The following is a 17141-nucleotide window of genomic DNA, read 5'->3' as shown; positions in this document are numbered from 1 at the left end:
CATTGTCCGATTTTTTCAATAGCTCACAGGTTGTTTGACAGAATGACTCGAAATCAATGCCACATGTCGTCCTATACTGGTTGAATGAGACACACCTGTTTTAAATGGATTTTAGTATATTGGCTGATATTTTAATACTTTTCCCTCATTTTGATATCCATGCCCAAAAAACTGAGTCTCAGTTGTGCTCTATAATAAATGTCCCCTTTTCCTATTAACAAACATTCATAACTGATTATACTGTGTGTGTACATTTTCATTTTCTAACTTGGTGTAACCAGCAGAGGGCACTAATCCCTTGTGCTGTGCTACTGAAGACATCTAAGTTACTGTGTCACAACAGATCTCCCTCAAGATCACTAAAATATGTATTCTGGACCTTTTCCTTTTAGTAAGACTTCTGAACAGTGTGTACTGTACTGATGAATGAAGAGGCATGCACATTACAGTCATGTGACGCTGAAGGAGGCGTGTCCATGGTCAGGTAGTTCAGCAGGTGTGGTACCTCTCTGTTCAACATGTAGTCATGGCCTCTGGTTTTTGTGAGGACTGCTCCCAACTGCTCAAAGAGTTTGCTGCTTTTTTGAGGAAGGTTTGCAGAGAGTTTGGGCAAAAAGTCAGGGACGTTTTCAGAGAGCTTTGCCAGTGCACCTGCTTCAGGATTACACCTGAGAGGAGTTTCTTGACTGAGGACTCCAACTCTCTGCACCTTCTGTGTGGTAGGTGCATTTCCTCTGTTCCTGACAGCATTGTTATGGACAGGAGACACACTTACACATGCCCTGCCTGTTTTATTGCTGAGACTAAGTTTACCCAGTTGACACAGATGTAATGTTATGTTTTGTTAATTTAAATGTCGAAGATTAAAGTTAGATCAACAATGTGGTTGTTATCATAAAAGTACGGAAGCTCATTTCAGCCGAAAAGAAAAACAAATGATGAAAACTTAGCCTTGATTCAATTGTGGGGGAAAAAATGAATAATTATGGGAAAGAAAGTATAAATTATGAGATAAAAAATAAAATCATGAGTTAAATGTTGACGTGAAATCTCATAAGTATGACTTGTTATACAATAATTTGACTCTTTATCTAAAATATTTTACTTTTATCTCATAATTCGATCCTTTTTTCCAATAATTATGACTTTTTATTTCATAATTAAGACTGTCTATCTTATAGTTTGACTTTTTATCACATTATTATGACTTACCATGGGGATATATCAACCTTAGTTTTTCATCTCTTTTTTCTGTAATAAGCAGAAATGGGGCTCCATATAAATGCAAGGACTGGGTGATAAAATCAAATATCACAATATTTTTGACCAATTAACTCGATATCTGACAATGTTGGATTGGATGACAGTTGGTATTTTCACAAAATATTAACACAATGAGATTTTTGATAAATAATCAGCGGCAATGTGAATATAATGACTGAGGTGGTAGGTGAAGGGAGTGTATTAGAACAAGTAGAACAGTCTGGGAAGTTCAGAAAATTGCATCACTTAACTGTAATGCAGCCTTTGAAACCAGGAAAAGACAACATTTATGATAAGATATAGCCATATCCAAAATCTAAGATGATGTGTAGTATCTTGTTCATTTTAGACTGATTATCATCCCCAGGTTTGGGGACAGTCATCATTGTCTATCTTGTTTCTCTCTCTTAGATGCTGAAGCTCTACTTAACCAGGAAAGTCTACAGGTACTGAACAGACTCTCAACCTCAGAAAACACTGATCTACAGATGACTGCAGCCATGTATTATTTACATCTCAGTCATAACTGTGAGTAAACAGGTCAAAACTGATTTTTATGTTGCTTCTGGTAATCTTCATGATAGTCTGAATTGCAGATCAATGGCACATGAAATGAAACAACTGTTTGCACTTCAGGTTTCTCATATCAGTCAGTGTGAGGATAACCTCCACAACGGGTACGACCAGTATGCAAATTCTCAACCGTTTTTTGTTCCACTGTTGGCAGATAATCCCCAGCATGTGTGGGCTTTAGTTTCATTATGGAGAGAAAACTTAATTGATTTTATTTTGAAATCCCACCATATTATATCCTTTATTATTATAAACTGGCAGCTGCAGGAGGAGTGGGTTCATATAAAGTGAATGTGTTCCTTGTATTTCAGTTTTCTCTTTAATCAGAGCATTGTATTGATAAGGTTATGACCAGTAGTGTGCAAATGTGTGACCACATGTTGTATTTTGCATATAAGTGGCAGTTGACTGATTGCTGTGTTTACTTGGTAAAGGTTGATAGAACAAAGGTTGGACATCTTTTTTAGGACATGGGTTTAAAACCAGCCATAGTTCAAATATTTCGTGTTGATAACCAACTTTTGCCTTTATTTAATGAGACCAACATCTAATTTAGATTGCGTTCAACTTTTTGATTTTTCTTGGTTATTCTAAAAAATACGTTAGCTGTGAATAGTTTTTGTTTTCATTTTATTCTTTTTCCCCTTCCTTTCTGATCGTGTTACAGTGGAGTCTTCCTTACCAGATGCCTTCATGGAGCCAATCATGGCCTTACTTCTATCAACTGACTTGCATGTGCAAAAGACCATCTCTCTCTCCTTGGTCAATCTGTTAGTAAAGAATAATGGTAAGAGATAAGAGTCACATGGTATTTAAATTATCGTCTTTTGTTCATTCACTGTATTTAAAGTGTTTTAATAGGTCAAATCAATCATTACCACAGATGCATCAGATGGTTATTACTGTCCATAATGAAATCTGGTTTCAGTGTGCAAAGAGTTAGTGATTGAAATGGGGGTGCTGGTGCCCATATTGGAGCTGTTCCAGTCTGGTGATGCCTCTGCCCAGTGTCACTCATGTGCCTGTGTCATCCTGCTGGCCTCCTCAGGTTTGTACAGACAGGGAGGACTTCTTCTTCCTTCTTTGTCTTCCTCTCCTCCCTTCTTCTTTAGATTCCTTTTTCTTCCTACTTCTTTGTCTTCTCTCTTTTTCCTTTTCTTCTTCTGCTTGTTCTGCATTTTCTTCTTTGCTTTCTTCTTCATTCCTCTTCCTTCTTCTTCAGCATATTCGTCTTCCTTCTCCTTCGTCTTCCTTCTTTTTTATTCCTCGTCTTCTTCCTTCTTCTTCGTCTTCTCTCTTTTCCTTCTTCTTCTGCTTGTTCTATATCTTCTCTTCTGCCATCTTCTTCTTCCTTCTTCTGTGTCTTCTTCCTTCTTCTTCTTCCTTAATATTATTATTAGTAATAGTTTTAGTTGTAGTATTTTATAGTTCCGAAACATGTCTGTAAAATAAATAATTTGAATATGGTTTAACTTTTTAAAAACAGAAATAGAAACCAAAAGAAATATGAGTATACTTTAAGTAATACATAAACACAGAAACCAATGTGACCAGCCATTCATCTAGTGTTGGAACAGGCTTTTACACCACAAGCTTATGTGTTTTTTCATCAGTTATTCTGTAAAAATAGCAGTATGTTGCATATATAGTATGTTATATTATGAACACCGTCATGTACTGTATGAGGTTGCATTGCAAGATAAATGGGAAGAATTAGATGATGGCATGTTAACAAAGGATAGAAAAGTGAAATAGAAAATATGCTCCATAAAATGTCTCTGTTTTTCTTTCTTGTCACACAGAATCAAACAGAGAAGCTGTCATGGTGGATGGAATCATACCACTGTTGGCTTTAGCAAAATCCTACGACCCACAGGTGCAAAAGAACGCAACCTGGGCTCTGTTACATCTCACACAGTCAGGTGGGATTGTTTTCTTCTAATCTCAATGTCTACGTGTTTTTCGTAAAACCCAAAGCAGCCTTGTTCTCGTTCATATTATGTTACTTTTCTTGAATTTCTCTTCTTTTTCCAGACTGGTCAACAAGGATTTTATGTCAAGCAGGAGCCATTCCTGTCCTGGTCCTTCTGCTGCAGTCCTCAGATTCAGAGGTTCAGTTCTACAGCTGCACTGCTCTGTGTAGCATCGCTGCTATCCAGGAGCACCACCCAAAGCGGCTCAGCATTGGAGGCCATTTTTTGTTAAAGTCTCTTCTGACCCTCATGTCTTCCTCTGTGCAAAAGGTAAGTGTGAACTGTAGTAGCTGATGGATACATTTTAGGTAAATCAGCTGCAATGCTCACTAAAAATGTTTTTTTTTTATTCCTTTTTTCAGAATTCAACCCAGGCATGCAGATGCCTCCAAACTCTCTCAAAGAATGGTAATTATAAACAATGAAACCTAACGACATTATACTCAGAGCAGAGGCTGTTAGTGATTTTCCTGTGTAGTTCTGATCCAGGATCAGCTGATGGAACTGGACTGTGTGTCGCCTCTGAAGGCGCTGCTGAAAACGTCTTCACCTGAGTCAGCCATAACTCTACTGTCTGCACTGTCTGCACACCCACCAAACAATGTACGGTTTCCCACGAAAGTTGCTAACTATCTGTTGTGTGATGCAACTGTGAGGTAGTGAAATGTATCTGTGAATGCATCGGGATATTCTTTTTCCTTTTCTTGAACTCTGATAATAAAAAAAAAACGGATAATATTTTTTTGGTTTGTTTCCAGGATGTCCTGGCTAGTGAAGGTCTGCTGGATGAGATCGGTCAGCTGCTTCATCATCACAGGTCCAGCCCAGTTATAATCACACACAGCTGCAAGATAATCACTGACCTGTGCAGCTCCTGCGTGGGTCAGCAGGTACACCGAGGCTGCAGTTTAATGAATCCATGTCACATGTCTGTAGTAAATAGGCCGACATGATTTGTTTGTGCATGGCGCCTAATATAGATAAAGTCATGTTGATTCCTATCATTGTTATTCTAGGCTGTGATGGAAAGTCTGTGTTTATCAGGACTCCTTCGGGCGCTTCTGTCTCCCGCCTTGTCAGATGACACCTTGCTGCATGTGACATCACACTTAGATCACCTGATGACTTGGGGTAAGAGATGTGGACATCTGTTCCGTTTTGAATGTTGCTACCACTCTACGAATCTCTTTTCATACGAATCATGTTCATAATGTGTCTCGATTTGCCGCTTGTCATTTCAGATGAACTCAGGTCTAAGTTGTCAGTGACGATAACATCAGAACAAGTTTCAAGACTGGTGAAGTTGTCAGGACAAATACAAACTCCTCAGTTGTCATACAACAGTGCGGCCATCATCAGCAAACTAGAAATTAATGGTAATGTCATGTCATGCAAGTGTATCGCTTATTTTTGTGAATTACATGACTTTTCTACACTCAACAAAAAACAACTATAATTTTCATGGCGAAGGAGAAGTGCTCCCTGACACAGATTAGAATTAATAAAAAATCTAAGAGAGATAATTCTTTTGTGTCCAGGAAAAAGTCTTCAATCTTTTTACTTTCACTAGAAAATTCCTGGATCCGTCCCTTTATCTGGATCCACACCAAAAGTACATGGGCCGAGTCCCATCCTCCATCCAAGTTTCGTGGAAATCTGTTCAGTACTTTTTGTGTCACCTATATCCGTTTGTTGACAAATCAACGAACGGATATAGGTGAAAACATTACCTACTTTGCAGAGGTAAAAATTAAATATAAAAGTTTTGTTATGCATATGAAATCTAATTTAAATGTGTTTCCACACTATTCACCCAGATGATAGGGTCCAGCTGCTGAGACCTCACTACATCACCATGTTGGACTACCTGCTGGTTTACCTCAAACAGAAAGATGTTAAGTTCCAGCAGCTTGGCATAGTGACAATATTCAACCTCAAGAAAGGTTTGTATTTATTGGGCAGCAGAGGATACTTCAGCCATTTAAATGATTTTATCAAAGCAGATATCCTGAGGTCATTGTAATTCAGGAGTTCTTAGCCTGCTTTGTGCCGTCTTCCTCTGCAGATGGAGACTTTTCATCCCTGTTGGCTAACAGTGAGTTGGAGGTTCAGCTCAGGAAGGTGCATGCGCAGACGGAGGAAACCAGACGGCTGCTGCAAATGATTCAGCCCCCCCTGCTATCTTCTGTTAACCCTTAAAGGATAAGTTTACCCAAAAATGAATGTGTAGTCATTAGACCAACTACTCACCCTCATGTCGATGGAACGTTAGGTAAAGATTTGTAGTCCACAAAACATTTCAGAAGCTTCACAGCAAACCAGTGTTGCAGCATTCTCCTAGACAACTGAAGTGAATGGGGACTTTATTTACACCCTCTTTTAAGCAGGATTTTCACTGTTGCTGCTAAGCTACTGTAGAAGCCTTAGCTCACACCCCGTCTGAAGTGGGCGCACAAGCTCGACCGTGCAGGTGTGAAAAATGCCTTTCAAATCAGTTTCAGATCTCATGGCTTCCAGAGACTTGGATTACACCAGGCGAGCTGTTAGGAGGCATTTTATGTTTAGGTTTTTTAAGGTTTTCAAACAAGTCCCCATCTACTACTAGATAATGACAGAATTTTCATTTTTGGGTGAACTTAACCTTTAACCTTCTCATTACAAATACCAAAGGATGTGCACTGTGGGGACTGGACGAGATGTTTACATTCATGCACTGTATGGACAAGCAGCATTTTTATAATGTGTTTTAATGTGTTTATTTTACATCAGTTTTTATGTTTACAGTCAACAAATTAAGTGAAAAACAAGGCAGAGATGCAGCATAGTATCAACTTTAATTAAATATGGCATATATTTCAATTTTACCAGGATAACAAATGACAGGTATAAGCAATACTTAAACTATAAGATCAAATATTGATGATCAGTTACATTTGTTTTTGTATGCTTTTATTATAATAAACTCACCTAACCTCTACGCCTCTAAGATTGCTTTGTAATGTGATTGCGCAATAATCAAACAAAGCAACTGTCAGTGCAATAAACGCTTTGTGCATCGTATTCTCTAAAACAACACTCACAAAACTGAAGCAAAATCTTTGGAAACTAAGTTCCTTAGCAGCTTTGAAATATGTGATTGCCGTACTTGACAAAACCATAGGGTAAGATAGGACTTTATGCAGGAAGTGAGCTTTCACCAACAACCTAAAGTCTTGTGTTGTCAGCGCAAAACAGCCACTTGAGCTATTCTAATTCCACAGTGACAAAACTGAGGAAGGAAAAGTGCTTAGATGGCAAGAAATATCAGGAATAAGCAATAAGCATATGGCTAACATATGTTGTGTTTGTTAGAATGGCTATTCCTAGTATTTCACAGAGGCAACTCTATCCAGCAAACTATCATTACCACTGTCTACGTCTACTGTTTTATATTTTGGGATAGTCATTATTAGTTCAGAAACCTGCGGTACTGAAGAATAACAAATAGCTTGCCCGAGATTTGTGCCACTGGTTACACACAGAAAAGTGAGCAAATGCTGACGTCCTCAGTGAGAGGCAAGGCTGTATTTTACATGCTCTTTCAAGGTGCCGAAGGGCAGCACAATGGCTGTACTGCAGTAATTGCTGTGGTTCGCGGTGAAATCACAACTCTCCAACGAAGTTTACGATCGTCTGCCCACGTGCAGGAGCTCAGATGACCTCTGAAGAAACGAAGCAAGATATAAAAAAGAATCAAATGAAATGTTTCAGAGACAGTAGAGAGGAAAGGCCACTGACAAAGTTGAAATATTTTAAACATTAATATAGCCGCAAACAACTATTTGCTTTGTAAAGATATAATGGAGTAATGGCAACCTGACACAATCCCTCTTTGCTGTTGTCTTAGCTTCCTGTAGGATTGGGCGATGTCTAGCTGTAGGGACAATCTTAGTAAAACATCACAAAGGACGATAACATGGGTGGGGTGAAGGGTTACAATGTGTTTCTGGATTTTTGTAGTATGTCCCCTCAGAGTTGTCTTAAGGCCCGAGTTGCTCATTAGCACACCACTGTGGTCAGTATTGCGTCACCGTGGCTGGATTTAAAAGCGTCTTTGTGTCTGCACTACATTGCCTTAGCTCATACTAATGTGACAAAAATGTATCCTGCTAGCTGTAATGAGAAAGTTAAGCAAACATAATAACAGTGGCATGATCGAAAGGAACAAACTAAACAGCTGTCTGCAGAAAAGAAACACCACTGCCACCAGTGTAACCAAGCATCGTTATTCACCTAACTGGGCAATAAGAACATAATAAACCGGACATGAAGAGGCAGAGATAACATTAGTGCATTGAGCAGACACAAACCTCTTTTCATTTTCTCTACCACGTGTCACAAACCAACAACTCCTGACATACTCCTATTTAGTAAATGATGGCCTCTTCCATCAACTCAACCCTACTTCTCTGTCCTTTGGTGTGGTAGCTGGCACGCAAGTCCCTCTCTTTCCTCCCCACATCCATGACAAATAAACCTATTTGCACTAATTTGATCTGCACTGCCTCGTGTCACGCTTTGAGTGTGGTGGGCAAAATTTTGAAGCAAAATGGCCGCCGTCTGTTGACAAATTTTCTGTGAAAGTGAAAAAGAGTAAGAAATTCAAACAGAATCTTGATTCATATTTGATCAGCGCTGCCTAGTTTTGACAGTTTGATCCGGGCTTTGTGAGCACTGTCTGTTCAGATGCAGCTTTCTTTTTTTTTCCAGCTTTACTGGGTGAACGACATGCGCATTTGTTTTGGTCTGACATCCTGAGCTCTAGTGTGATATCTAGCACCAGTGAATGTCATATATTTCACCTCTGAAGTAACTTTTTCACCTGCAATGTTTTCATCGGGCAAAACCAGGCAGTATTCAAAGCAAACATGTCTTTGTCTGGCTATTCCTGAGAAAGACCTGCTTGGTGGTGCTTGGTATAATTTCCCACCCTGAGCAAAAGCGCTCTCACGTGATCTGCTGCTCATGTCTCACCTGCTCGTTGGTGGGTCTGGATTTCATCCAGGCCTGTGAGAGTCCTCAGAGACCTACGTTCTTTGAAGGCCACAACAGGTACCATGTCCTCCTCATTGTTCAAACCCAGCTGGGAGGTTTTAGTCACCTCTGGCAGCTTGACTACATCTTCTATAGTGCCATTGTGCACGGGATGCGTGTTTTCCTTTGGTTGCGCTTCATTTGGCAAGGGTGGCAAGGTCCTCACTGGTGCAGACTTCTGTTAAAACAGGTATTAACCCATGTAGTCAAGGACAAGCTGTTTTTTTGTTTTTGTTTTGTTTTTTTGTTTTTTTTTTAAGCTGGTTAGTTATAAGTGGATGCTGGTTGTGCGTCATATGAGCCCTGGGGCGATGTACTTTTTTAAAAACCGAAGAGTAAATCTCACCGTATCTGGAGAATCTGTCCTTCTGGTTCTCCGCATGATCTCCTCAAGTCGCTGGAAAAGAAAACAGCTTTGTTAAACATTCAGTTCCCTTGATAAGGCAGGACTTTTGATGTTGTTCACTTGATGAACACAGTTACAGTGATCTAACGTTTTCATCAAACATTTTCAACCTTTTTCCTTGCTAGGCGCGCTGCCTCCTCTTTCTGTGCGATTATTTCTCGCTCCTGTTTGATCTGTTCAGCCTTCTCCCTCTCTTTGGCTTGTTCCTCCTCTCTCTGTATCAGACAAGAAACAAGAAAAAAAAAGACACATTAGAAAACAAATTAGTAAAAGAAGATGTGTCCACAAGGACTGTTTGCATTTCCCACCTGTTTCTGCAGGAGGGCGGCTTCCTTCATAGCCTGAGCTCTTTCTTCCTCAGCTCGTCTCTGCTCCTCTTCCTCCCTCCTCATCTTCTCCTCAATGAGACGTTGAGCCTCGGCCTGCTGGCGTGCTCGCTCCTCTGACCTCCTGCGCTCCAGCTCTTCACGACACCGCCTGGACATGTCATAAATTGCAATATAACTATCGTAGTGGCCTGCCGTTGCAGTGTTTCCATCTCATAGGGAGACATGCTTGTTACCTTTCTTCCTCCTCTTTTTGCAGGCGCTCCTGCTCCTCTTTCTCCCGTTGGAGCCGGGCCTCTCTCCTCTTTTCAGCCAGGAGACGTGAAGCCTCCTCTCGGTCTGTAGTCCCACCTGAAGGCTTGGAAGTGACTTGAGGAGTCTCTGGAGTTGAAGGAGGAGGTGTTCGGAGAGGACCTGAAGAGAAATCAACTTTAGTATATACTCGTAACGCCTGAAATACTGCTCTTTGTGTTTTAAGTGTTTCTTTATCTTACTTCCATCTGCTGCTGCTCTGGTTCTTGCTTCTGCCTTGTTTTGAGGCAGGTTGGAACATGGAGTCTCAGGTGTATTCTCTCGCTGACCTTCAGCTGATGTCCTGACAGGCCTGGAGTTACCGGGAGATAGGGCAGCGCTACAAACAGAAACATCCTCCTCAGGGACGGATGGGAGCTCAAGCTGCAGCGGGGTTGAATGTCTGCTGATCGATCTTCGGGGGGTCCTTGAAGAACAAGTAGGAGAGAACAGATGTCCCACTTTGTTCAGATTACTGTGCACTGTGGGTATTTTTGGTCACAAACTGTTCACCTACCGTTCAGGGGAGGGTGGGGGGGAGGGTCTGCTTTTTGTAACAGTGGCTTTTGTAACTGTGGCCGGTTTGACCCTGGTGTTGGCGGCAGTTGATCTAGTACTTAAGCCACTGTTTGAGTTCTTCTTATTTTTAGGAGCATCTTGTTTTTTTGGTGATTTGATCTAAAACAAAAAGAAGAGAAAGAAACTCAGAAATAATTTCTTACTGAATAATCCCGTCTTTCAGTTCAATAATCTGTGAGCAGTGGAGAAAGGAACAGGCAGACTCACCTGTGCTAGATTGACGCTTCTCTGCTGGCTTTTGTTGGGACTAGGGGAGGCATTTCGAGTATTTGAGACTGTGTTTGAGTTCTTCTTAGGAATGTCTTGTTGTCTTGGTGATTTGTACTAAACCGAAACGAAGAAAAAAAGCAAGGCAAGGCAAGTTTATATATATATAGCACCATCAGACACAAGGCAATTCAAAGTCCTTTACAAGGACATTGAAATGCATTAAAATACCACATTAAGAACATGTTAAAATTGCGTTTTGGCATTCTGAACGAGCTGCAGCTGTTTACTGAGAACTGTGAACACATAATTACAATAGTTTGGCCTTTTGAAGAAAAATGCATGAACAAGTTTTTCTGGTTCTTGTTGGGACAAAAAATCCTTTAATTCCTGCTGTGTTTTTAAGGTGGTAGAAGGCTGATTAAGTAAGTGACTGTGTGGTGGTCGAAATCCAGATCTGAGTCCATAATTATGCCAAGACTTCTGACTTGATTTGTAGATTTCAGTGCCAGGGATTCGAAGTGAGAACTGACTTTTAAATTGTTTGGGGCAAGAAACAATCATTTCAGTTTTCTCTGTCTTCAGCTGTAGAAAATCCTGTAAGGGACTGTAGTCATGTGGTGACACTGTTATGCAGAGCTGTAGTCATGTGGTGACACTGTTACGCAGAGTTGTGTGTCAACCCATTAGTGTGGTAGGAGATGTTACAATATGCCATAATTTGAGCGTGGGGGAGCGTGTAGATGTTAAATACTGTAGAAGAGACCCCAGCATAGACCCTTGAGGAACCCTGCATGATTTTGTTTGCTCAGATTAATAATAACCAATTGACACAAAGTAGTCCTTTGCTTCTAAGTATGATTCAAACCAATTCAGCGCCAGTGCCAGAAAGTCCGACCCACCCAAGAAACTATCCTCAGAATTCATTTTATTCTTAATCTTTCCCCTCTTCCAGTCCAATAAATCTGACTGAACAGGTAAAGACAGTCCAAAGGAACAGCTTGACTTACCTGTGCCAGATTGATGCTTCTGTACTGGCTGGGGATCGGACTGGGGGAGGTATTTGGCCTGTTGGGGACTGAACCGGAGCGCTGGGGTTTTTGAGGAGTGATGGTGGTGGTGGTGGTGTTCATGGAGTGGAATGAAACTGCACGACGACAAATATGAACAACTGATCCAGTGATTTGTGCCATAATTATGAAGGAAATAGGGACAAATGGTGGAAAGAGTGATGGAAATGTGAAGTGGCAAGTAAACAGAGAGGAAAGTGAGCAGCGTTAGTATTCAAAGAGCTGGAAAGATGAATTGAATTAGTCTCTTCAAACCATTAGTATTGCATTGCTATTACATCAAAGCAAATGGGTGCATTCTGTTATCATGAGGGAGAGTACCTTCTTCTCCTGACTGACAACCAGCACTCTTGCTCCTGGCCAGATAAGAGCATGTGGGGGTAAGGAGACGACTGACCAAGTTCTTCTCCCATGGTGTCAGTGGTAAGCGACGTGGAACTAGCGTATTGATCAGTATAAAGTTTTAGTGCAGCAAAAACAAAAGATAAGGCACTCCAAGAATTGTTGTGTTAAGATATGTTACAAAAAGAACAGATACTGTTAAGTAGGGCTGCAACTTTCGATTGCTTTTATTGTTGATTGAAATGTCCAAAAATTGTGAAAAGTGCTCATCACAATTTCCCAGAGCACACTGAAGTGACATCTTTGAATTGCTTCTTTTGTTCAACCAACAGTCCAAAACCAAACGACTCTTTATGACAAAGAAAAGCAGCAAATCTTTAAAAATGTAAGTAGCTGCAACAAGCAAATATTTCTTAGTCATCAATTAATATTCTTTAAAATGACTAATCGATTACTCAACAAATCGTTGCAGCTCTACTGCTGAGTATGGCGTTATGAGTTTAGAAAGATCATGTTAAAAGAGAGGGAAAAAAGGCGACACATTCATCTCTACTCACCGTTCTTGGCAGGCTTCCTTCCTCTTGAGTTCTGACCGGGGCTCTGCTGGGCCTTTTGGCTCTTCTCCTGCGTCCTACGCACTGCTGATTCATGGCGCTCCTTAATTCAGGAAAAACAAATATCAGTGTTACTCAAACCAGAGCTGTGAAATCATCACCCATACTAAAAATAATAGATTTTTTTTATTATTATTTGAAACAAACACAACTCACTTTCTCCTCTTTCAGTCTCTGCTTGCGCTTCTCTTCCACAGCAGTACGCCTCCTCTCCTCTTTGAGCCTCTGCTCCAGGAGTTTCTTCTTGCGTTGCTGCAGTTGCTGTTCAAAGTACTGCCTGGCCCGCTGCTCCCGCTCAATTCTGCTCAGCTCCCGAGAGGCTGAGGAAAAACAGTTAACCAGTATAAATAGATTAATCAGTAATGTATGGTGATCTTACGAGAAATTGAGGACAATGCATTAACAGTAGGGCCTTACATACCAAGTGCCTTCTCTTGCTCTTCTCGTCTTTCCCGTGCTGCTTTCAGCCTCTCATCAAGGTTTTGTCCATTAGCCACTAGAATGCCAAAATAAGAGTTTGTAGTCACTGGTTTGATGCCATCAATTACTAATATTAGTTATATTCATTGATGGAAGTAGGGAGAAACATGGGGGAACACTGCTCCAAGAGCAAACGATTCTAAATGTCCTAGTGATATTCAATGTTTTTATTGGGTGCTGCTGTCGGTTTTGGAGGAATTAAAATGTTCATGTTCATATTTTTGCTACTGTCAATCCAGAGGAGGATCTCTCTTCCTATGTGTGATGTGCTCCTTCACTCTGCTCTGATGACGATGCGCTCAAAAGTCTGGTTAAACATTACTTGAGTCAATGCAGCAATTACAGCGCAGTGTCTTTTGCATTTATCGGCAGAAACAAGGGCAAAGTTTTCAAACATCCAGCGTGAGTGCATCACATACATACAGGCGGAGTGCATTCATGACTACAATCAGAAATGGATGTTCAGATATTCACACTTCCACTTTCAGGGCACTCAGAGCACCGTCTGTACGGAGGATATTTTTGGTCATAATTAAAAGTCAAAACAGAAAAGAAAAAAGAGATTCTTAATAATCAATCAAGAGATTATTATTTGTATTACACTATGGGGAATAATCAAGCCGTAGTGACCAAGTGTAAAATATATATATTTCACTACACTACACTAATACAGCAGAATACCTTAGTCAAACAATTATGCACAGTATGATAGCTGTCAGTTTTTGTACCTGCATGCATAAAACCAGTATACCGCTGCAACCCCATTATCCAATTTCATAATATTTTGACAGCTGCTTGATGAAAGGGTGAATATGATAGCTCTGTCAAACCTGCAGCGATCCGTGAAGAGGCAGAAACGGCTGTTTTCTTTGCCTGTGAATTTGGTTTGCAATTGTCTAAAAGTGAGGGAAAAACAGCACGTTATTTGGTTAAAACACAGCAATACCTCTGTTTTTATTCTTTTATTCTATATCTATAATATACTTAGAATTCTACCATTAAATTAATCTTTTAGCACAACAGATGACGCAAAGGGGCTGTTGCATTTAGACTAAAAAACAAATCAGCTTAAGGAATCTCTCCCAAACAGTGGCTGTTATGGACTGTGATGGCCTTAGGGGTCAGCTGCACATAAAAGAGGCATTATAAAGTGCTTGCGTATCAAAGGCGAGGAGAACATGGTAGCACCTGACCAGTCCTCATGAAAGATGACTAATACAAGCAGTGGAAAAAGTCAACATATAACATATTGATGTTCGTAGAAAAGCACAAGGGGAAAAAATCACATGGATATATCCCTTTAGGGATAAACAATATCAGGATGCTGAATATTCTATGTATGTTATGTAATCTGTGTCCACAGATGCCCCCTGATGTCATCATTTTTATGGCAGCTATACCTCAATTAAAAAATGTTAAATGATTTCTCTGTATATTCGATTAATGCGTCATCAAAATGATCAGATGATCCTGTTTTTATGATCTACAGTCATGCTGGCTTTGCTTCAACAAACAGCTTGTTTTGAGAAGATAACATACAGATCCTTTTTAAACAAGAGCACAGATAAAGCCTACTAACCTCCCGTTCTTTCATATCCTTTCCCCTTCCTCTGGTTCTCAATGGTACGTGTAGATAGTGGTCCCTGCGATGGAGGGACGACACTCTGTTTCTTCTGCACAGCCATGCTAGCTAGGTATTGAGCCTGGCATACCAATGCTCTCACTCAAAATACCCCTCCTCTCTCTCCTCCTCCTCCTTTGAATTTCTATTTCAAGATGCCTTCGGGTCCTCGCTTTCCAAGTGCATTGCCCTCTGCATCAGCTGCTTGTCCATCTGTGCCTTACAAACCAAGCATGAAAACAAAGCATCCACTCATACCCCTTTCCACTGGGCTACAGATAAATTGAAGCCAGGTTATCCACAGAGGAAAATCACTGCTGTCTCCTTTAAGGTTATGGAAGTCTGGAGAGATTCTGATCCTCACTGAGTCTCATCTATAAAAAGGATACTCCCCCCCCCTTTAAAGATCTCACCCTTGTGAGCTGCTCTGCTTTACTTTCAACATAATATAGCTGTGTCACTTTAACTCCCCCACCACAGTGCCTGCCTGCTAGATGGAAGCGGCCAAAGGGATGCAGGGTTTCCTGGAGACAGGGGAAAAAATGGAAGCAAAGCCGAGAGCCTGTCTTCATGAATTATTACCATGACAAATGCGGGATAATATTCATTGACATACATTGTTTGGACATTAACTCACTCTGATGGAGTCAGTGTCCTCAATAGCTGAGACAAAATTATTGAGTGTTTTTTTTTTTTTTCTTTTACCCGGGATCCCCCCTTGATGAATGAAATGGTATGACCACTAGATGGAGGTCTTTCTTTCTAGAGAACAAGCTCAAGTCAGCCTGGTCTTTAAAGGGTAACTCCACCAATTTGACACATTAATGTGTGTTTTCAGATCTTGGGGAGTACTGCTAGGATTATAAAGCCTTCAGTGACAGCAGAGGAAGATGCACGTAATGTGATATATCATCATCATATATGATTTGTCCGAAGGTTTTCTCTCATCTGGTGAAATATATCAACATCTACATCACTTTCAAACAAATGATAAATCCTAAAAACTGTGGTGACCCTCTGACTTCTTTGGCCTTTGTGATGCTCTTTGCTTGTGGTGGAAGGAGTATTCATATCCTTTACATAAGCAAATGCAGCACTGTGGAAATACCAGAGTAAAAACCCTGCAGTCATAATTATTAATTCATTATATCAGCAATATGTAGGTAAAAGTACTAACTATGCAGGAGCATGCAGCATTACTGTGTGTTTCACTGCTGTAGATGTTTAAGTTTAGGATCTTTTTCACTACTTTATATAGCCTACTGTTTAACCTACAGCGACACAAAAGAAAATAAATAAATAAGATTATTTTAACTGCCTTCCAGCTACCCTTCATTGAAAAGTACAGTGCAACCTTCACAGCGATGACACCCCAGCGCCCCTAAGGTGGTGCTCCCATTCATTTCTGTGGCAACAACAGGTTGCGTTAGCCCATGTACACTAAGTATGGTATGTTATGGACAGACTATTTGTGCAAGAGGCCGGCCTTACCACATTCATCATGACAGCACTGGATGGAAGACAGAGTAGATGTAATCTATTTAACTTCCTTAATAAGCCCATTTGGGAGCCATTTGAGAAAGTGGATGCACGATGGAGGCAAAATTGTGCCATAAATAGGCCGAACCTTTTTGTCCATGTAAGTAACGCAGCATGCAAAGTTTTGGTGATACAGAAGACATTTCAATCCACAGACCAAACAAACCAATCATTCAGATTTTGTGCAATGAATTTTAAGTAAGTTTCTGGGGTCATGTGAGGTCAAATCCACCTGGGCCCTACGTGCTTGCTGTCGAGTACAATGTCCACCCCCCCAACCGACACCAACAATAACAATGCCCTTTGGCTGTGTTTCACTGATGAAGCTTGCCAAACTCCTCCATCCAAAAGTCTGCAGTGTGTCATAAGGATACTCTACACCATGGTCAGCTGGTGCGCCCACAGAGTCACTGGAGCACAAACAAGATGGTGATAACCCGCCTACAACCAACCGCCAAAAAAGGACTTTGGACACTGGACCTACATGGGATAAGATTGCATGGTTAGTATCAAGTAATTCTGTGGCTCACCCTAGACGGCATTGTCAAAGGTGTCAATTTAAGGGCTTGGTTGCTTTCTCATGCATATTCATTAGTGTAACCTAATTATACACTCAAAATTCAAATAATAACTCTCCTCCATTTTGCATATATGTCAGTATTCTTAGCTGATGTCTTGCATCTAAGAGGACTCATTTCTTCTTAGAGGTTATTTGATATAATGCAAGGTTAATTGTTAATGTAATAATTGTTGTCTTCATCAAGTTTTTTCTCTTTATCAGACG

General features: G+C 40.5%; 2 protein-coding genes across 2 annotated transcripts; one reads left to right on the top strand and one right to left on the bottom strand.

Annotated features, from left to right (window-relative positions):
• Nucleotides 1–526: 526 nt before the first annotated feature.
• Nucleotides 527–6786, top strand: LOC311253718 (uncharacterized protein; the record flags this gene model as incomplete). Its single annotated transcript, XM_084384203.1, has 13 exons — nucleotides 527–719; nucleotides 1675–1791; nucleotides 2504–2623; nucleotides 2765–2884; nucleotides 3639–3758; nucleotides 3871–4079; nucleotides 4172–4217; nucleotides 4288–4412; nucleotides 4568–4699; nucleotides 4826–4940; nucleotides 5051–5185; nucleotides 5627–5752; nucleotides 5875–6786. 13 exons carry the CDS (start codon nucleotides 527–529, stop codon nucleotides 6006–6008), a joined length of 1692 nt encoding a protein of 563 aa, XP_084240329.1. The 3' UTR covers nucleotides 6009–6786.
• On the bottom strand, nucleotides 6625–15272 carry map7a (microtubule-associated protein 7a). Its single transcript, XM_084384202.1, has 16 exons — nucleotides 14777–15272; nucleotides 14028–14093; nucleotides 13139–13213; nucleotides 12874–13037; nucleotides 12661–12760; nucleotides 12083–12199; nucleotides 11702–11862; nucleotides 10692–10808; nucleotides 10423–10583; nucleotides 10109–10332; nucleotides 9851–10028; nucleotides 9597–9765; nucleotides 9399–9503; nucleotides 9229–9279; nucleotides 8823–9060; nucleotides 6625–7510 (listed from the first exon to the last, which is right to left on the bottom strand). Exons 1-16 carry the CDS (start codon nucleotides 14880–14882, stop codon nucleotides 7500–7502), a joined length of 2043 nt encoding a protein of 680 aa, XP_084240328.1. The 5' UTR covers nucleotides 14883–15272; the 3' UTR covers nucleotides 6625–7499.
• Between the last annotated feature and the right edge of the window lie 1869 nt (nucleotides 15273–17141).

Source organism: Pagrus pagrus (assembly GCF_965226575.1).
Source record: "Pagrus pagrus genome assembly, contig: HAP1_SCAFFOLD_37, whole genome shotgun sequence".
Classification (NCBI taxonomy): domain Eukaryota; kingdom Metazoa; phylum Chordata; class Actinopteri; order Spariformes; family Sparidae; genus Pagrus; species Pagrus pagrus.
The sequence above is the reverse complement of the archived record's forward strand: the minus strand, read 5'-3'. Positions and strand labels throughout refer to the sequence as shown.